We start from the raw sequence: 20,545 nt of genomic DNA, 5'->3' as shown, positions 1-20,545 counted from the left end.
GCTTAGTGGCAGTGAAGAAAATGAGTGTGGAGTGAGAAAAAGGAACTTGACAAAGAAAAGGGAGGTGAGGCTTTGCTGACCATCTATGGGACTTTGGGGCAACTCTTTAACTAGGTTCCTCACCATAAAATGCAGACTCCGTTGGTTCTTTCCAGCTGTGACATGAGACAATCCAGGCATCTGTAAGAGCTCTCCCTGCCCCAGAGTCGGGTGAACCCTCTCTGCAGGGGCCCAGCCCATATCCCGGGCTCCTCGGCAACCACCTTGACACTCTCCTGTCTCCCCATCTCCACAGAGACCATGACCATGTTTGAAAATGTCACCCGGGCCCTGGTCAGACAGCTAAACCCTCGAGGGGACCTGACACCTCTTGACAGCCTCATCGACTTCAAGCGCTTCCATCCCTTCTGCCTGGTGCTGAGGAAGAGGAAGAGCACACTCTTCTGGGGGGCCCGGTACATCCGCACCGACTACACACTGCTGGATGTGCTTGAGCCGGGCAGCTCACCTTCAGGTCAGCCTTGAGCAGGACTGGGAACTGAGGGATTCTGAGGGATAGGGGCTGGGCACCTGGCCTGCAAGGAGGACCTCAGAGCTCCCTCTGGCCAGAGGTGATTAGATGTCATCTAGCCCAAAGTCATCGTCAGGAGCTGAGGAGGCTGGGGGTCGGGTGATACCTCTCAGCTCAGCCTCTTTTCTTTATTTACTCATTTGTTTTGTAGAGATGGGGTCTTGCTTTGTTCCCCAGGCTGGTTTCAAACTTCTGGGCTCAAGCAATCCTTCCATCTTGGCCTCCCAAAATGCTGGGATTACAGATGTGAGTTACTGCACCCAGCCAGCCCAGCCCCTTTCATCTTTTCCCTCCTGCAGATCCAACAGATGCTGGGAATTTTGGCTTTAAGAATATGCTGGACACCCGAGTGGAGGGAGATGTGGATGTACCAAAGACGGTGAAGGTGAAGGGAACAGCAGGGCTCTCGCAGAACAGCACCCTGGAGGTCCAGACACTCAGTGTGGCTCCCAAGGCCCTGGAGACCTTGCAGGAGAGGTGAGAGTGGGCAGGACTGAGGGTTGCCCGGGATGTGGGTGGAGCAGTGCATGGAAAGGGTGCTTAGGGCCTTAAGTTAAAAATACAAGTTGAAAGATAGGACTCTTGCACTGACCTTTGCCAATGTGGTCACCACAGGGGAGCTCTTGAAGGCAACCCTTCTGGCCTATGGCTGCATCCAGGCCATTTCCTAGTCACAACTCCCAGTGCTGCCACCGTCTCCAGGAGCACCTCCCCACTGTCACACATGCACAGGGAGGACGATGTCCACACCAGCTTGCTGTGTGATCTTGGAAAAGTCACCTCTCTTGAGACTTCAGTTTTCTTTTCTGCAAAATGACAGGATTGGATGATCATCTCTAAGGCCCCTTCTAACTCTGAGACTATGCAATACACTAGAAAAAGGAGGGATGGGTCTTAACTGCCCCCATCTGAGGCCTAAGCACTGTGTTCTGCTCCCATAAATGAAGCCTCCTGCCTGACCCCAATACACACTCAGCATGCCCTCGGGAATGCTGCCCCACAGCACAAAGGGTGTGGCAGGTACCACATTGATGCTGGGCTCCATGGTGTTTGGCTTGACACGGGAACTGACTTTTAAGTAGTTAAGTAGTGGTTGAAAGAAGGGGAGGTAAGGACTGGGAAGGCCAGAAGGAAGGGCCAGGGTAGTCATCCAGCAAGCATGTATATAGTAAAGCACTCTGCTATGGGCTGGGGTGTGCCTAGAACATCTTTGTCCAAGAACCTTGCAGTCTAGGAAGGTGAAAATTTTAAAAACCTGTGCAACAGTAATCATAATCAAAGCCAAGAACTGCTAAGTGCTGTAGGGATGGTTTGACTGAGTCTTGTGGCAGGTCAAAGGGACTTCTGGCTGGGAAAATAAGGGAAGATCTCAGAGACATGGCAGCCTCTGTTCTGGGCCTTGAAAGATGAGTAGAAATTGGGCACGCAGGGCTGGGAGAAGGGTATTATGAAGGCACACAGGTAAGCAATCTCAAAACCACCAGGGGCCAGGAACAGCCAGCATGGCAGGGGCAGAAGAGGTGTGAGTAGAACGAGCAGGAAATGCAGGTGAACCCAAACCACGGAAGAGGCAAGTGACAGCTCCAGGAGACTGAATTGTGGGCACCAGGAAGATCCGGAAAATGCTCCGATGTGTCCCATGAGTAACCCAGCCGAATGGAGGAAGTGTGTCAGATAGGGGAAGGAGAACAGGGGTTTGAAGCAGTCAGACAAGGCAAGACAGTTTTCTTCTTGTTTTTGTTTGAAACGGTTTTTCGCTCTTGTTGCCCGAGCTGGAGTGCAGTGGTGCGATCTTGGCTCACTACAACCTCAGCCTCCTGGGTTCAAGCGATTCTCCTGCCTCAGCCTCATGAGCAGGTGGGACTACAGGTGCCCGCCACTACACCCAGCTAATTTTTTTATGTTTTTATTATTTTTATTTTATTTTATTTTTATTTTTGAGACCGAGTCTCGCTCTGTCGCCCAGGCTGGAGTGCAGTGGCGCGATCTCAGCTCACTGCAAGCTCCGCCTCCCAGGTTTACGCCATTCTCCTGCCTCAGCCTCCCAAGTAGGTGGGACCACAGGTGCCTGCCACCATGCCCGGCTAATTTTTTATATTTTTAGTAGAGATGGGGTTTCACCATATTGGCCAGGCTGATCTCGAACCCCTGACCTTGTGACCTGCCTGCCTCGGCCTCCCAAAGTTCTGGGATTATAGGTGTGAGCCACTGCACCTGGCTAATTTTTGTATTTTTAGTAGATATGGGGTTTCACCATGTTAGTCAAGCTGGTCTCAAACTCCTGACCTCACGTGATCTGCCTGCCTTGGCCTCCCAAAGTGCTGGGATTACAGGTGTGAGCCACCACGTGCCACCGCGCGCCCATCCTTTTTTTTTTTTTTGAGATGGAGTCTCTGTTGCACAGGCTGGAGTGCAGTGACCCGATACCCGGTCACTGCAACCCCCGCCTCCCAGGTTCAAGTAATCATCCTGCCTCAGCCTCCCGTGTAGCTGCGATTATAGGTGCACACCACCACACCCAGCTAATTTTCATATTTTTGGAAGAGATAGGGTTTCACCATGTTAGCCAGGCTGGTCTCGAACTCCTGACCTCAGGTGATCTGCCCACCTTGGCCTCCCAAAGTGCTGAGATTACAGGCATGAACCACTGTGCCCAGCCAAGACACTGTTCTATCCCATGAGCGATGCAAACTGAGGACCCGAGCTCAGGGCAATAGGAGTGAAGAGGGAGGAATGGATGCACAGCCCATTGCCAAGGGTAATAGAATGGCCTGGGCTTGGTAACTGATTGCAGGATGAGGGAAACGGTTTTGTCAAAGGTGAGTGTGAGATTTTACCCAGGTTGTGCCATTATAGGACATTAAAGGTACCATTACAGGTGACAAACAGGAAGACAGAGGTTAGAGGTAGATTTGGAGACTGAGTTCGTTTTGGATGTTTTGAGTTTCTGGTTCTGCTGAGACATCAGCTGAGAATGTTTAACAGGTGGTTGGAAATAAGGGCCTGGAGCTCAGGAGAGAGGTCAAAGTGAAGATACACAGGTAATCAGCAATATAAAGATTACAACTGTAGGAGCCAGGGGAGGAGTCTCACTCCTGTAAGCCCAGCACTTTGGGAAGCCAAGGCAGGATTGCTTGAGCCCAGGAGTTCAAACCTGCCTGGGCAAGAAAGTGAAACCCCCATCTCTACAAAAAATGCAAATATTAGCAGGGCACGGTGGTGCACCTAGAGTCCCAGTTACTCAAGAGGTTGAGGCAAGAGGATCGCTTAAGCTCAAGAGCTCAAGGCTGCAGTGAGTTATGATCGAGCCACTGCACTTCAGCCTGGGCAACAGAATAAGACCTTAAAAGAAAAGAAAAGAAAAGAAAAAACTGTAGGAGTGAGTTGGGTGGGGGGAGCTTTTGGAGGGAGTTGAGAAAACAGGACTGAGAACAGAATCTTACAGAACATAAAATGTTAGAGAACCAAAGAAACTGGAAAATGAGGTGCAGACAGAATGGATAAGATTTAGAAACTAGAAGCACGGGAGTTGAGCCAGGGTGGTACAGCGTGACTGGAAGCCAAGAGAAGCCAGCGTTGCACGGAGGGTTTCGACAGCAGGATCGAGTATTGCATAGAGTTAGGCGAGGTCATTGGGACTGATAGGTAAGAGATCATTGTAATTTCAGCTGAGTAGTGGAAATAGAAGGCAAATTATAAAGAATTTAGGAGGACCAGGCACAGGGGCTCACATCTGTATTCTCAGCTATTTGGGAGGCTGAGGCAGGAGAATCGCTTGAACCCAGGAGGCAGAGGTTGCAGTGAGCCAAGATCACGCCACTGCACCAGCTCGGGTGACAGAGTGAGTAAGACTCCGTTTCAAAAAAAAAAATAATTTAGGAGTGGGCAGGAAGTGGACACTTGAGGTGAGCATATCTTTTGGTATATTTGCCAATGAAATGAAGGGAAAAAATAGGGTAGTAATTTGAGGGAGTAGCATGATCAAAGCAAACAAATTTGTTAGGATTAGGGACATATTTATATATGGAATCAGACAGAAGGAGCAAGTGGAGAGGAGGAACTGGTGTCAACAGCAAGAGAGAGCATAAGACGTGGAAAGAAAGGATCCCAGAGAGACGAGTGGGGAGGAAAGGGGGGCGCATCTACCCCTGAACTGGAGGAAAAGGGAGTAAGAAGCACCTGAGAGGCCCTGTTACTGGCCAGGTGCTGACCCAGATAATTACCGAGTTTATCTCTGAGCAACCAGGAGGTCAGCATCATTACATTTATTTCATAGATGAGGCAACTGAGACTCAGAGAAGCTGCCCTGCCAGTAAGCAAGAGATCTGGGTTTCAACCTCAGCCCTAGTCCGGAGTCCTTGCTCCTTCCCTGCCACCCACAATATCTAGCTCCTGGGAATGACAGAAGCAAAGAGGAGGGTGTGGCACAGGCAGGAAGGAGCTCTGAATGGTTTCCTTATGTTTCTCCTGCCACAGGAAGCTGGCAGCAGATCATCCATTCCTGAAGGAGATGCAAGATCAAGGGGAGAACCTGTATGTGGTGATGGAGGTGGTGGAGACGGTGCGGGAGGTCACACTGGAGCGAGCCGGCAAGGCAGAGGCCTGCTTCTCCCTCCCCTTCTTCACCCCACTGGGGCTACAGGTTTGATTCAAACACACACACACACACTCACACCCACACTCACACTCACACATACACATTTACATTCAGCCCCTCCCTGCAGGCTTCATTAGCTTTGCTGGATCAGTGCCAACCCAGGATGCTGAAAAGGGCCACTCCTTCCACTAGCTCTTCAAGATCAAAACCCCAGACACAGGCCCCCTCCCTGGTCAGTGGCACCCACTGAGGGCAGATCCCTGCGCCAGATGCCACAGGGAACTACCGGGGAAGGGGAAAGTCACATTCATGGGTTTTCCCTCATGGTGCTCCCAATCCAAAGAGGAGACATGCTTACTCTCAGAAAGTCCTCAGGTTTATACAGGAGACACCGAGGTTAAAGTCCAGAGAACACAGGCTTGGAAAAGCCAATGGAAATAAGGAATGCTCTCCATACCTCTATCTATTGCATCTAAATATTCAAGGGATGATTTGGGATGTGGAGCCGGGAGTAGGGGTTAGTCATGGAAGGCGTCCTGAAAGAGGTAAGCATGGGACAGACGGCGAAGAGAAGGAAGGAGCCAGGGCTTGGATGGAAGCTCTAGGGTGATGTATAGGCAGGAGATGGAGCAGGTCTGCCCGGTTCCCTTCATGCGTCTGAACCAGGAAGACAGATACAGGTCACTGGAGGGAAAATCAGCAGAAATGAGTGCAAGGACTTTTGAAGTCCTTCCTCAGAGTCCAGACCAGGGACACCACTGAAGGCTTCCAACTTCTTATCTCCCTGAAGGCTCTCAGCCCTGACCCTGCACCTCCCCCAACTTGCACTCCCAATATATCATACTTAAGATGTCCAGAGATTCACAAATTCTCATTGTCTAATTCTAGGGATCCATAAACCACAAGGAGGCTGTAACCATCCCCAAGGGCTGCGTCCTGGCCTTTCGAGTGAGACAGCTGATGGTCAAAGGCAAAGATGAGTGGGGTGAGCAGAGACCCGCATGTTCTCCCCATAGGATGAGAATTACCGGCACCAATACTGAGGCACCCTGGTCTCCTCTTGTGGCAATGTCAGAGCATGAGCAGGGAGGTGTATTGCACTGTGATCTGACTGCAGCCACGGAGGCTGCTCTGGAGAGAAGGGTGAAGAGGCTCCTGGATTTTGAGCATCTTCCGGTGCTGGGCACTGTGGTCATTGGGGGAGGGGGTACAAAGATGAACAAGAAGTCTGTGGCCAAAGGAGGAAACAGACGAGACTGGAATGGAAGGTAGAAAGTGGTGTTCTCATAGTAAAGAATTTATCAAGGAAGAAAAGATTGCTTCCAGCAATGGAGGTTGAAGCAGGGAATTAGATGAAGTGCTTGGGGTGCAAAGTCGTAGCCCTTAGCAGAGCCCTTTGGCTTGAGACTGAAGAAGGGAATGTGGGGCAGCTGCTAAGCGCCCTCCTGCCCTGCTTCCCTTGCCCTTCACAGATATTCCACATATCTGCAATGATAACATGCAAACCTTCCCTCCTGGAGGTAAGTGAAACTGCTTACGGGTTTCCCACATCTTCCGCCCCACCCCTGACATTATCTGCTAAAATCCTCCACCTTCTCCTAGCTTATACTATAATCCCCCAAGGAGCCTCTGCTTTTGTTTCCCAAGTCCCTAAGAATACCTAGCCTCAACTTTAGGAAAGACAGATAGAGGCATATACATACTGTCCCAGAGAGATACAGAAACGGATACACAGAGACCGGAAGGCACAGTCAGAAGCAGAAGCAAGACTTGGAGACAGAGTGTGTTCCCGAATCATGGGGGTGGATGAGCTAGCATAATCTCCCTGTGTTTTTATAATGATCACTGATGAAACTGCCTTGAAGACTGTTTTAGATGAAAAGGCAAAAATGGGTTTTGTGCTGACAGATGTGCATTTTTTCTGTCTTCAGAAAAGTCAGGAGAGGAGAAGGTCATCCGTAAGTGTTTCCTTTCATTCGACTGAAACTTTCTTGACTCAGAATTTTAAAACTCCAGTCTTTTTCTTTCCTTCTCACGGGACTGACAGGGAAATGGCAGAGTGAGTCTCAGCAAACAATTGTCCCCAAAACATGGTAGAAATTCCAATAGCTTGGGAAAAAGCAGTGGAAAGGGGGAGTCTTTGGACAAGATGCCCAGGTGGTCTGATGCCTGAGACCTTTGTCCTCAAGAGCCTTAGTAGCAGCCAGGTACAGTGACTCACGCCTATAATCCCAGCACTTTGGGAGGCTGAGGCAGGAGGATCCCTTGAGCTCAGGAGTTCGAGACCAGTCTGGGCAACATAGTGAGACACTGTCTCTTATTTAAAAAAAAAAATTTTTTTTTTTTTTGAGATGGAGTTTCACTCTTGTTGCCCAGGCTAGAGTATAGTGGCGCAGTCTCAGCCCACTGCAACCTCCACCTCCCCGGTTCAAGTGATTCTCCTGCCTCAGCCTCCTGAGTAGCTGGGATTACAGACACCTGCCACCATGGCCTGCTAATTTTTTTATTTTTAGTAGAGACAGCATTTGACTATGTTGGCCAGGCAGGTCTCGAACTCCTGACCTCAGGTGATCCACCCACCTCAACCTCCCAAAGTGCTCGGATTATAGGCGTGAGCCACGGCGCCTGGCCTTTTTTTTTCTCCTTTTCTTGAGACAGAGTCTCATTCTGTTGCGCAGACTGGAGTGCAATGGTGAAATCTCAGCTCACTGCAACCTCCACCTCCGGGGTTCAAGAAATTCTTGTGCTTCAGCCTCCCGAGTAGCTAGGATAACAGGCATGGGCCACCACGCTCGGCTAATTTTTAGTATAGATGGGGTTTTACCATGTTGGCCAGGCTGGTCTCAAACTCCTGACCTCAGGTGATCCTCCCTCCTTGTTCTCCCAAAGTGCTGGGATTACAGGTGTGAGCCACTGCGCCTGGCCTAACAAGAAAAGAAAAAAAAAAAGAAAAAAAAATTTAACAGTCTTAGTAGCTATAACCTGCTACACACACATCTGCAACTCGGCCGCCCAGCAACTGGGGCCAGAGCCACTGAGTCACAGTAACACCAGGAACAAGCTAGCTGGACTCTCCCCAGGAGACAGGCAGGATGTATTTCCTCATCTTCCTTCGTGTCTCATCCCCTGGGTATGGCTGCCATTCTGAAGGATTGCATTCTTATCTTTTTTTTTTTTTTTTTTCCCCTCAGTTATCCAGGCATCTGATGTTGGTAAGGAACTTTGTGAGTTTCTCCCAAGACTTTGGCATGGAGGTAGCAGTAGGGTACAGAAAGGAGAAGGCAAAGTCATTCTTCTTTGTCAACTAACTCATGAGAAGGGAAAACAGACCTTCTTTCTCCACTTTTTGCTGGAGTCTCAAAGAAAAGTCAAGGGTGTACTGATATGGGATGTCGCCTGGGATCTCAGGAAGATTAACTGTTGGGTTAGATGACAACATGTATCCTGGCCCACCTTCTCGCCCCAACCCTCAGGTTAGGGTTTTGGTGGATAGTTCTGTCACCGCATTCCTTGGTAAAGAAAAATGGGGCCAGGCTCAAACTAGGGGGTAGAGCATGGGTATCTAAAGGGGCTGAGTGTAGGAGCCCTGCAGGGGGATGCTGGTTAGAGGGGAAGGTGCCTGATGGAGGGCTGTGTGTCCCATTATTGTCCCCATAGGGGACGTACACAAAGGCTTCGGGACACTAAAAGAAGAAGTTCAGAGAGAGACCCAAGAAGTGGAGAGGCTGAGCCAAGCGGGGCAAAGCTCCCTGCTCAGCTCCCTCAGCAAACTTCTAGGGAAGAAAAAGGAGCTTCAAGACCTTGAGCTCGCGGTGAGGACCTAGTGGAAGTGGGGAAGGGTGGGAGAAGGCATGTTTCGGTGAAGGTTTGGTGGGGGCGGGCATTGCAGCAGGTGGGGAGATCTGACTGGGGCAGGAGGTGGGTGGCCAGGGGAGTCCATCTTAGATACCTTCCCCAAGGCTGGCCACGTGCCTCCAGGCTGCCAGGCCACTGCTCCTCCCTTTGTCCCCTGGAAAAGGGCAAACACTGGGTTCCCCCAAGGCACATCAGATGACGCCTGGGATCTCGGGAGGATTAACTGTTGGGTTAGATGACAACATGTATCCTGGCCCACCTTCTCGCCCCAACCCTCAGGCCAGAAGGGCCATCTGCTGGAGGGGCTGGAACCTTCCCTTTCCAGAGTCCAAAACTTAGGGACTAAGGAACCCAGGAGTCCAGTACTCTTCAGGACTTGAGGTCTCAAAAAAGAAATCAGGAAATGGGAGAGAGTTCCCGTGTGTCAAGGGGTCATTATGTGCTGGGCCTTGGGTTGGGCCCTTTCCTATGTTATCTTCAATAGTCATCCACCTTCCCCCACAGCTTGAAGGGGCTCTAGACAAGGGACATGAAGTGACCCTGGAGGCACTCCCAAAAGATGTCCTGCTGTCAAAGGAGGCCGTGGGCGCCATCCTCTATTTCGTTGGAGCCCTAACAGGTAAGTGGGGAATAAGGTCTTCATTTATAGACCTTTTCAGTAATAGGAATGAATCGCTTGAATCAATTCCCAAATGGATGAATAAATGAATGAATGAATGACAAATTATACCATGGTTAAGTAGTTTATATGTACATTTTTATAAATTGGTTTCATGGTTGGGCACGGTGGCTCATGACTGTAATTCCAGCACTTTGGGAGGCCAAGGCGGATAGATCACCTGAGGTCAAGAGTTCAAGACCAGCCTGGCCAACATGGTGAAACCCCGCCTTTTCCAAAAATACAAAAATTAGCCGGGCATGGTGGCAGGTGCCTGTAATCCCAGTTACTCGGAAGGCTAAGGCAGGAGAATCGCTTGAACCTGGGAGGGGTAGGTTGCAGTGAGCCGAGATCACTCTATTGCACTCCAGCCTGGGCAACAGAGCAAGACTCCATCAAAAAAAAAAAAAAATTGGTTTCATTCCTAAGGATTCACTTGGTCACATTGGGTGATCTGAGAAGACAGCCTAGTCTTGCTAATAGAGGTTGAATAACCCTAGCTTTATCAGCAACATACTTAAAATTTCTGCATATAGCTAAGCTCATCACTTCTATCCTAATACCTGGTAGCTTTAACTTCAGGGAGTAACATTTTCTGATCTTGCCCCTAAAAGCTCTTCTTCCCTCCACATTTTCTAGTTTTCCACTTAGAAAAACTCTGTGGTCCTTCAGGTGTAAACTAAAATGTTTGTTCCCTTAAGAAGCCTGCCCTCTGACTCCAAGACCAAAGTGAACCCCTCAGCTACGGCTCCCTTAACACCTGTGTTGTAATTATATCCAATGAATGAAGCTGAAATTCTGGAAGTGTGCTATTTGGAGTCTCTAGTCCCCTCTGCACCAGCAACACACATCTTTCTCTGCTTTTTTTCTCCAGAGCTAAGTGAAGTCCAACAGAAGCTGCTGGTGAAATCCATGGAGAAAAAGATCCTACCCGTGCAGCTAAAGCTGGTGAGGGAAAAACAGCAGATGCTGGGGAGAGTCTGGAAGTAGCTGCAGCCAGTAGAGATGCAGATTTCGCCTAAGGATGGAGCCATTCTGGAGGACCCCCCTCTTATCACAGGGGCTTATGCCCAGTCCTCCTTTCTATTTCTCCTTTTTTGTTATTTCACAAGAGGTAGAAGACTGAATTTCTGGGCAATGATCTGGGTTTATTAGCCTGATCTAGGGAGAAGAGACAGAAACTCTGGCCTTGCTTATTCCTAGCCAAATGTTGTAAGCAATTTTTTTTTTTTTTTTTTTTGAGGCGGAGTTTTGCTTTTGTTGCCCAGGCTAAAGTGCAATAGTACAATCTCGGCTCACCACACCTTGGCCTCCTGGGTTCAAGCGATTCTCCTGCCTCAGCCTCCCGAGTAGCTGGGATTACAGGCGCCCGCCATCATGCCTTGCTAATATTGTATTTTTAGTAGAGACAAGGTTTCACCATGTTGGCCAGGCTCATCTCGAACTCCCAACCTCAGGTGATCCACCCACCTCAGCCTCCCAAAGTGCTGGGATTACAGGCGTGAGCCACCGTGCCTGGCCTGTAAGCAAATTTTTTAATGTGTTTGAGTCTGTCTCAATTTATTCCTCTGTAAAATGGGGCTAAAAATCAACGTGCTGCCCACGTATAGGGCTGTTCAAAGACTCAGATGGGGTTGTAATGTAAGGTAAAGTAAGAAATTCTAGCAAGGGGAATGTAACCTTCTTGTGATTTTTGTGAGTTAGGAGAGGAGAGAGGTTTCCAGTTCTTTCTTTTCATGCTGTTTTGGTTCCCTCCAGGTGGAGAGCACGATGGAACAGAACTTCCTGCAGGATAAAGAGGGCGTTTTCCCCCTGCATCCTGAGCTGCTCTCCTCCCTTGGGGAGGAGGAGCTGACCCTCACAGAGGCCCTAGTTGGGCTGAGCGGCCTGGAAGTGCAGAGATCAGGCCCCCAATATATGTGGGACCCAGACACCCTCCCTCGCCTCTGTGCTCTTTATGCTGGCCTCTCTCTCCTTCAGCAGCTGACCAAGGCCTCCTAATTTGCCTTTTACATCTGCTTCATGACTCCCTAATGCCTTCCCAACCTCGTGGTGCTGTGTCCTTACCACCTAAGGGCATTTCAGAGCCATCAGCTGAAGACATCTGAAATCTCAGCTGGTGACCATGATAACCAATTTCCACCTGTCCAACCATGTATCACCCCCTACCCCTCCAGCTCTGCAACCCGCTAAGCCCATCTGCTGATGCTTAAATTTTCTTTTCTTTTCTTTTTTTTGAGATGGAGTCTCACTCTGTTGCCCAGGCTGCAGTGCAGTGGCGTGATCTTGGCTCACTGCAACCTCCGCCTCCCGGGTTCAAGAAATTCTCATGCCTGAGCCTCTCAAGCAGCTGGAATTACAGGCATGTGCCATGACGCCTGGCTAATTTTTGTACTTTTAGTAGAGACAGGGTTTCACCATGTTGCCCAGGTTGGTCTCAAACTCCTGGCCTCAAGTGATCTGCCCGCCTCGGCCTCCCAAAGTGCTGGGATTACAGGCATAAGCCACTGTGCCCGGCCTATGCTTAAATGTTCTAGAAGTAGAAGCACTCAGACTCTTAAAACTATGAGTCACTTCAGCAAAACTGAAAAAGAAAAGAAAAAAAAAGATTAATTAATTTCCTACCCTAATCCCTCCTACTTATACTTCCCCAAAAAACAAGCTTTACTGGAATTAATGGAAAATATTATGTCAATCTTAGGATATGTCTTTTGGTGTTTTTCTTTAAAGAATTTATCATACAGAAATTCTTAATTTGTGCCAGAAAAAGAAATTATTATCATACTGCATATAGATCATATGTACATGAATATGATGCCGTACTGTCCTCAGGCAAGTTGGAAAATGCTCAGAGGGTACAGATGTGGAATCTAGATTCTTTTTTTTTCTGTTCAATTAGTTTTCTTTAATGGAGTCTAGATTCTCAAGTGAGAAGATATCAAAGCAGTTTGTCTTCAGAGAAGAGCATTTGGGGGTCCCCTAGCTCTGGGTTGAGGGAAAGACCTAGAGATATGTCGTAGAAGCCTGAAACAAAAATAAGACAAATTTCAAATTTATTGAACAGAAAATGCAGATGGACCTTTAAAAAAAAGCGGGGGAGCCAAGAATAAGACTAACCCAAAACTTTAAAAACTAAATTGTGATATTGTTTCACCTTTCTCTGTTCTGCCCTGAAATTTAGGGTTCTTATAGGAGGAAGTAGTGTGGATAGGCTTGGCATATGGACCTACTACTAATATGGATATTACAATCTCATCAAACTGCTGGGTTTATATTATCCTCCTCTGCCTAAAAGCTGGGTTTAAACATCTTTCACCAACCTCTTTTAAAGCAGTCTTAGGACCAGACACAGTAGCTCACGCCTGTAATCCCAGCACTTTGGGAGGCTAATGCAGGCAGATCGCTTGAATCCAGGAGTTCCAGACCAGCCTGGGCAACATGGTGAAACCCCATCTCTACAAAATATACAAAAAAATTAGCCAGGTATGGTGGCATGTGTCTGTGGTCCCAGCTACTCAGGAAGCTGAGGTGGAAGGATCACTTGAGCCTGGGAGGCTGAGGCTGCAGTTAGCCAAGATAGCACCACGGCACTCCAGCTTGGGTGACAGACCGAGATCCTGTCTCAAAAATTAAAAATAATTTTTAAAAAAGTAGTTCTATGCGTGCAGCGCATGGCTGCAATCCCAGCACTTTGCAAGGCCGAGGCAGGAGGATCATCTGAAGTCAGGAGTTCAAGACCAGCCTAACCAACATGGTGAAGCCCTGTCTCTACTAAGAATAAAAATAAAAATAAATTTTAAAATTAGCTGGATGTGGTGGCTCACACCTGTAGTCCCAGCTACTCGGGAGAAGGAGGCAGGAGAATCACTTGAACCCCAGAAGGGGAGGTTGCAGTGAGCCAAGATCACGCCACTGCACTCCCTAGCCTGGGCAACAGAATGAGATTCCATTTAAAAAAAAAAAAAGTTTTATGAGTGGAAGAATTTCTCTAAGGATTTTACTCCCTGGAGTCAAACTCTCCCCCGGCGTCTTAGTCGTCCGATGCCCAGCCTGGTTCCCTCAACCACCAAGAATTTATGACCAACTGCCAGAAGCTTTGTGTTATGCCGCCATCCTCCCTGATCCTGAGCACCTTCCAAAGCCTCACTCTATTGCTCACGGATATACTGGGTTGTTATCTGCTGACTTGGTTGTTTTCTCCTTGTGATGTAAACTTAATAGAGAGATGAGCTAACACCCTATCCAGAAGAGTAACTCCTTTGTTAAAGATGAACATAACTCATGTTTTCTTCTTTACCATTCTCGCCCACCTTCAGTTGCAGATACGGTGTTATGAAGAGGTTCTAATGAGTTTATTCCAATGATGATTCAAAAATCCTGTTATCCATCCCCCAGCCCTGGAGGGTGAGAGGACAGTTGAGGAGGAACTGGTCAAGGCCTGTTCCGTAAAACTAGAGCACATATCTTTCCAGTCAGCAAGTGGCTGTTTAATGCAAGGAACATCCTGCAATCCTACGAAAGAGGATGCAAAAGATATGTAGGATACCCTTTATATATGTAAAGCAGGAGGAGGTCAAAACATATTTCCTGCCTTCTAGGTCCTTACAACAGGGCTAGATTTTCTTGCAGGGTCCGTGAAAGGTCTAAAACTCAGGACTTCCACTTATGGGAGAGAGAAAAGTTTCAAGGTAGGGAGGGAGTTTTTGTTTTGTGTTCTAAGAAATTGGGAGCTATATCCTTCACCTTGTTTCACCTTCCCTGCAGAACCAGTGGGGGAGTCCTTCGAAAAATAAGTAGGTAGTTTCTTGTCCAATTTGCTTCCCCTTAGGCACACCACTAGGTAAACCATCATTCTCTCCTTAGGCACACTATTATTCTGTTCCCCATTTCACAATGCCTGTCTGGATGTATAAAACCCCTCTCAATGGGCTCCCTAAAGCGTCTGCCAGTAGTGACTCCCACCCTCTTTCCTCAACACTCCCAATCCACCGCAGCCCAGAGCACTGTGTCTGGTTATCTAACCATCTGACTCCCCCGTATACTATATTCTTGAGCTGTTTTTCACCCCCCTATTTGCTAGCCCTGGGCCGTACATAGGGTGGACCCCTATATTTTGTTAAACTGGAGTGATTCTACGCAAATGCACGTTCACCCTGCAGAGAATTGTATGCCTTATCTTCAGCACTAAACTAAAATCTAATCAAGGAAGTCCGGATCCCATAGGATTCTTCCTACTCTCCAGTTCGGTTTATTTTAAGCCCAACAGCCCTAGCTTCACGTCCCTCCTTCGCAGCCTTCTTTCCTTCCCTCCTGCCGGATGCGCCCAGCAGCCGTTGAACCCAAGCCCCGCGGATCTGGAAGGAGATCCCCCCCATGGGGGAAAATGGAGCAAACTTGGGAGCAAAACCCGCCCGGCAACTCGTGACGTCATCTCGCCCCGCGCTCGGATGGACTGTACTCACTCCACGCTGGTTGAGATGCTCTTAAAGTCCTTTGTAACCCAGATTGGAGCCTGAGGGGACCTCTCGTGGACGCCCACAGAAATGCACTCGAGAGGAACATAAAAGCATCACAGTTAAGCGCTAGAAAGCAAGCACCAGGAACCCATACAGGCTCCTCCCCGCTCCTTCCTCGAAGCTCCTCCTTCATCCTGCACCTCGGCTGTTGATTTATTTCCCCTTTGTTGACTCGGCCATCGGCCTGCCGTGCCTGCCCTTTCCCAGAAGGCCCAGCGCCGGGAAGGGGTTTGCAGCTGCTCCGTCATCGTGCGGCCGGACGGTAGCCCGCGCTGGTGTGTAGGCCCGGTTCGGCTCCTGGTCTCCGGTGCTAGGGTTCACGCGAGGCCCCGGCCTCGGTCCCCGGACTAGGCCGTGACCCCGGGTGCCATGAAGCAGGAGGGCTCGGCGCGGCGCCGCGGCGCTGACAAGGCGAAACCGCCGCCCGGCGGAGGAGAACAAGAACCCGCACTGCCCCCGGCCCCCCAGGATGTGGAGATGAAAGAGGAGGCGGCGACGGGTGGCGGGTCAACGGGGGAGGCAGACGGCAAGACGGCGGCGGCAGCAGCTGAGCACTCCCAGCGAGAGCTGGACACTGTCACCTTGGAGGGTACGGGAGCCCAAGCCGGGAACGTGCCGCGATCACGGGTGACAGCGACCCCTGTGATTCGGCTTCTCGCTGGGAAGCCAGAGCAGCCTCCACAATCCTCAGTTCCTTGGGATTACCCCCCAGATACCTGCCCCCGCTGCCCTGACACTTCTGACTCCATGCCCAATGACTGAACCTTCTCTCCAGGCTGGGAACCACTCCCCTCCCATCCCCTCCGTCCCCATACCTGGGGTTCCATCTATATCTAGGTTCCACTGGGCCTGGGGACTCCTCCTTCTACGTCCTCCCCTTTCTAACCCCTCCTCTCTGACCTAGTCCATTTATATCCCACCCGACTGATTTTAGCGCCTCCAATATATGACTGATCCCGCTAGAAACCAGTGTTCCTGTCTACGTGTGTAAACAGGGCCGGGATGACCTAGAATATCGACTCCTGATTTTTAAAACTGTACAGCAGATTTTTGTTGTCCTAGCTGCCTTTAGCACACTCCCCCGAATGAACCATTTCGATCTAGTATCTTGTTTCCTATTTCTCTAACTGAAATGTCCCAACAGTCCCTTTACTGTCTCCTCCTCCCTTCAGGTCCCTACTGCCCCTCTGTTTCTAACGGCTCTAAGTACATACACACTTAAAACTTTTCGGGTGTCATCTTTGTTTGGTTTTGTAATACTCACCTTTGGCCTAAACTGCTGTACACCAGTGTCTCCTATTTCTTTTCTCCGAGGTTCCTGTTTCGAGTATCTGTAGTCCTCTTGTTTCTCCAAGTTCATGTTTTACTTTTAGCACTTAGAGCATCCTGTCTCCATTTGAAGTGGGTAAAGTGAGAGCTTCCCACTGTGATCCTGGTGCCATTTTCGTGGTTCTGGATCAAGTGGGACCAGACTACTTACTAGGTTTTCTTTTCTTTCTTTCTTTCTTTCTTTCTTTATTTATTTATTTATTTTTATTATACTTTAAGTTCTAGGGTACATGTGCATAACGTGCAGGTTTGTTACATATGTATACTTGTGCCATGTTGGTGTGCTGCACCCATCAACTCGTCAGCACCCATCAATTCATCATTTATATCATGTATAACTCCCCTATGCAGTCCCTCCCCCCTCCCCCCCCCATGATAGGCCCCAGTGTGTGATGTTCCCCTTCCCGAGTCCAAGTTAGGTTTTCTTTTCACTAAAATGCGTGAGAAACTAGCTCAAAAACATTGAGATAAGGAAAGTTATCCTCTTAAGTGGTGCTTTTGAGGATGTGATGCTGTTGACTACAGCTCTTACAGTAAAGTTGAGCAACAGGATCAATATCTGATAGAGATCCTTTTACCTAAAGTAGTGACAGCCAATGTTAAAGGTGCCACTCAGCATTGCCTACTGGGTGTGTTTATTACAGGCACTTCATTTTCTTGTAAAAAGTAATTCATATTCATTGCAGAGATTTTGGAATGTATGAGAAGTTAAAAGCAGGGGGAAGAAAACATGGTTAACATTTTTTCTTATGAATTTTTGAGCTACTCTCCTATAATTGAGAGCAAGTTATGTATACAGTTTGTATCAAGGCATAACTAAATATAAATTTTGAATTTTATGTGTTTTCATTAACATTCGTAAACATAATCAGCAATTTATTCCAGAAACATTTATTGAATACCCAATATAGTGGTTAAGAGTAGTACAAGTTCTGGAATTAATTCCCTCATCTATATAAATACGAGTAATAGTACAATACTTTATTGGGTTGTTGTGAACGTTAAAATGCTTAAAACTGTGCCTAGCACATAAATATCAGCTGTTATTATTATATCTTAGTGTGGCCCAGATACCCTGTGCTAAGCGCTAACTATACAGAAGTGCCCTAAGAAACTACTCATTGATTGCATTCCCTTACTGCTTTGCATTTAAACTGTTTCTAGTTTCTTGCTATCATAAATAACTTTGAAGCAATCATCTTTGTGCCCAACTTTAAAAAATCTACTTTTATAATTATTTCTTCAGTACAGATTCCCACCAAAACCTATATACCTGAGTTAAAAAGGCTGAACATTTTAAAGGTTTTTGATAGTTATCATCCAGAAAAACTGTGCTGATTTACATTATACCAGGAGAAATGTAGTTTTCACTGTACCCTATAATTTTTTTTTATTTTTTATTTTTTTGAGACAGAGTCTTACTCTGTTGCCCAAGCTGGAGTGCAGTGGTGCGATCTCAGCTCACTGCCACCTCCGCCTCCCAGGTTCAAGCGATTCTCCTGCCTCAGCTTCCCAAGTAGCTGGGATTACCGGTGCCCACCACCATGCCCGGCTAATCTTTTTATTTTTAGTAGAGACGGGATTCACCATGTTGGCCAGGCTGGTCTTGAACTGCTACCTTTATGATCTGCCCTCCTCAGCCTTCCAAAGTGCTGGGATTACAGGCATGAGCCACCGCGCCCCGCCTCAAATTTTTTTAATGTTACTAATTTGGTAGTTTAAAAATGTTTCCATGTGCAATTGCTCAAATACTAATGAAATATAATTTTTGTCTGTTAGCCATTTTTCCTCTTTGTATGTTAGTTCGTCTCCATTTTTGTTTTGAAATTGTAGCAATATAATCATTATACCATTATATCTCAACTATTTATGCAAGCTCTTTATAGAATAAAAATATGAATCTTTGATCACATTTGTTGAAAATATTTTTCTTTTATATACACAGTTATCTAAAAGAGTTTTTTAAATGAAGTCAAGCTCATTAATCTTTTGTGTGTATGTGATTTCTCCCATTGTTTACATTTAGACAGTCTTTTCCATTAAGATCTGATAAATCTCCAGGTTTCTTTAGTTAATTGGTTTTTCTTTTCTTCCTCTGTCATCCTCTACCCCATCCTGCACCCCCACTGTATTTTTTTTCTTGCCACTTGGTTATGTCTTAAAATCAATGTTTGGAATCTGTAAATATTGTGTACCCCATTACGGCAGAAAAGGTGATTGGTCGCATTTTGCCCCACCATGAGAGGCTCCTTAGAACTCCTTGCCTGGAGTGGTGGGGGACTAGGAGTAGAAGTGACATCATTTTCTTCTCTGCTCCTCTTCAGACATCAAGGAGCACGTGAAACAGCTGGAGAAAGCGGTTTCAGGCAAGGAACCGAGATTCGTGCTGCGGGCCCTGCGGATGCTGCCTTCCACATCACGCCGCCTCAACCACTATGTTCTGTATAAGGCTGTGCAGGGCTTCTTTACTTCAAATAATGCCACTCGAGACTTCTTGCTCCCCTTCCTGGAAGAGGTGAGTGAGTCAGGCCAACTTAAAGGGTGCAGGCCTGGTCTCAGACCCCCAGAAATAGCGTTTTCCATCCTAAAGTCCCATCTTATTACCTGTGGTAGCATAAGGAGAGAAGCCAAAGCAGCCCATTTTAATGCTCATCTGCACAGTGACAAGGGAACCGTCCACTGCCCTGTAGTGTCATTCTTCCGAGTCAGGGGATCAGGACCTTCCCAGCCAAACTCATTTCCCACTACCCTGCAACCTGTACCCCCTACTCCAGTTGAGGTTGCATTGGGTGACCTGTCTGTTGTTCTAGGAGAGAGAAGGTGCTGCTGCCTCTTTCCTCTGAAGCTTCACCATGGAGGAGGCAGAGAACAGTGATTAGGAGGAACACAGGTGTCAGGGCCAGGCATAGTGGCTCACGCCTGTCATCCCAGCACTTTAGGAGGCTGAGGCAGACACGGTGGCTCACGCCTGTCATCCCAGCACTTTGGGAGTCTGAGGCAGGCACGGTGGCTCACGCCTGTCATCCCAGCACTTTAGGAGGCTGAGGCAGGCACGGTGGTTAACGCCTGTCACCCCAGCACTTTGGGAGGCTGAGGCAGGAGAATCGCTTGAATCCGGGAAGTGAAGGTTGTAATGAACCAAGATCGCACTATCGCACTCCAGCCTGGGTGACAGAGTGACTCCCTACCTCAAAAAAAAAAAAAGCACAGGTTTTAGAGGTAGAGTTGAATTTGAATCCAAACTCTAACAGTTAGTACCTGTGGGACTTGTGCAAGTGACTTCATCTTGCTGTGCCTCATTTTCTTCATTTGTTAAATGTGATGAACGAATTGGGGAGAGGGGAGTGTAAAGCTCCTAGAACAGTGCCTGGCACATAGTGAATGCAGACGAAGTCCGTTTGGTGGTGATGGTGGCCTCTGTGCCAGAAGAGACCTCTCCTTGTCCTCTGTAACTGTAAATTCTCCCTCATTACTCATGGCATGGTCCAGATGTCAGCCTTCTCCAATTCCACTGACCTTCCAGCACCTGCATTTCCTTAAAATCCTGTATACTCAGTCAGCTCCGTGGATGGGGAAACTCCTAACATCCCCGGAGGTAGGGCAGTGAAGAGTTTATTGTCTGGGAAAGGGGAAAAATGTACCGTTCCCCCAACTCCACCTGGGATGTTTTCTGACCTTCACATCTCTAAACTCATGAAACATGATTATTTTGGTGGGTGACTGTTAACACTTTATTTTTTCCAGTGTCAGTGACGAAATCTGAAAATAAGTTTTGTGTATATGTTGACTTTCCCCAAATTTTCTTTGTTCCCACAAGAAACAATTTTTTGGTCTCATTATTCTGATCTCGTCTCTAGAATCCTGTCCAGTAGTATTTGCAGTGCTTCCAGGTATGGTGGTTTCATGTGTCCACTTAGGTTGTAGCTTCTTTTTTTTTTTTTTTTTTTTTTTGAGACGGAGTCTCGCTCTGTCGCCCAGGCTGGAGTGCAGTGGCCGGATCTCAGCTCACTGCAAGCTCC

The 20,545-nt window shown here is 47.9% G+C and overlaps 2 protein-coding genes across 2 annotated transcripts in view; both read left to right on the top strand.

Annotated features, from left to right (window-relative positions):
* The window catches only part of GSDMA (gasdermin A), a 15,193-nt gene extending 2,722 nt beyond the window's left edge, over positions 1-12,471 (top strand). Inside the window, exons 2-12 of the mRNA XM_011929864.1 lie at positions 296-514; positions 871-1,048; positions 5,048-5,213; positions 6,057-6,153; positions 6,641-6,688; positions 7,100-7,126; positions 8,360-8,380; positions 8,826-8,980; positions 9,528-9,642; positions 10,556-10,629; positions 11,440-12,471. Coding sequence (XP_011785254.1) covers positions 301-514; positions 871-1,048; positions 5,048-5,213; positions 6,057-6,153; positions 6,641-6,688; positions 7,100-7,126; positions 8,360-8,380; positions 8,826-8,980; positions 9,528-9,642; positions 10,556-10,629; positions 11,440-11,682 — 1,338 coding nt within the window. The 5' untranslated portion in view covers positions 296-300 and the 3' untranslated portion in view covers positions 11,683-12,471. The remainder of the gene's footprint in view (positions 1-295; positions 515-870; positions 1,049-5,047; positions 5,214-6,056; positions 6,154-6,640; positions 6,689-7,099; positions 7,127-8,359; positions 8,381-8,825; positions 8,981-9,527; positions 9,643-10,555; positions 10,630-11,439) is intronic.
* A 2,764-nt stretch (positions 12,472-15,235) lies between these two features.
* The window catches only part of PSMD3 (proteasome (prosome, macropain) 26S subunit, non-ATPase, 3), a 17,378-nt gene continuing 12,068 nt past the window's right edge, over positions 15,236-20,545 (top strand). Inside the window, exons 1-2 of the mRNA XM_011929863.1 lie at positions 15,236-15,786; positions 18,851-19,041. Of these exons, the coding sequence (XP_011785253.1) occupies positions 15,567-15,786; positions 18,851-19,041 (411 nt within the window). The 5' untranslated portion in view covers positions 15,236-15,566. The remainder of the gene's footprint in view (positions 15,787-18,850; positions 19,042-20,545) is intronic.

This window comes from Colobus angolensis, unplaced genomic scaffold (genome assembly GCF_000951035.1).
Source record: "Colobus angolensis palliatus isolate OR3802 unplaced genomic scaffold, Cang.pa_1.0 Scaffold83, whole genome shotgun sequence".
In the NCBI taxonomy this organism is placed as follows: Eukaryota; Metazoa; Chordata; class Mammalia; order Primates; family Cercopithecidae; genus Colobus; species Colobus angolensis.
This window is presented reverse-complemented; position numbering and strand designations above follow the sequence as displayed.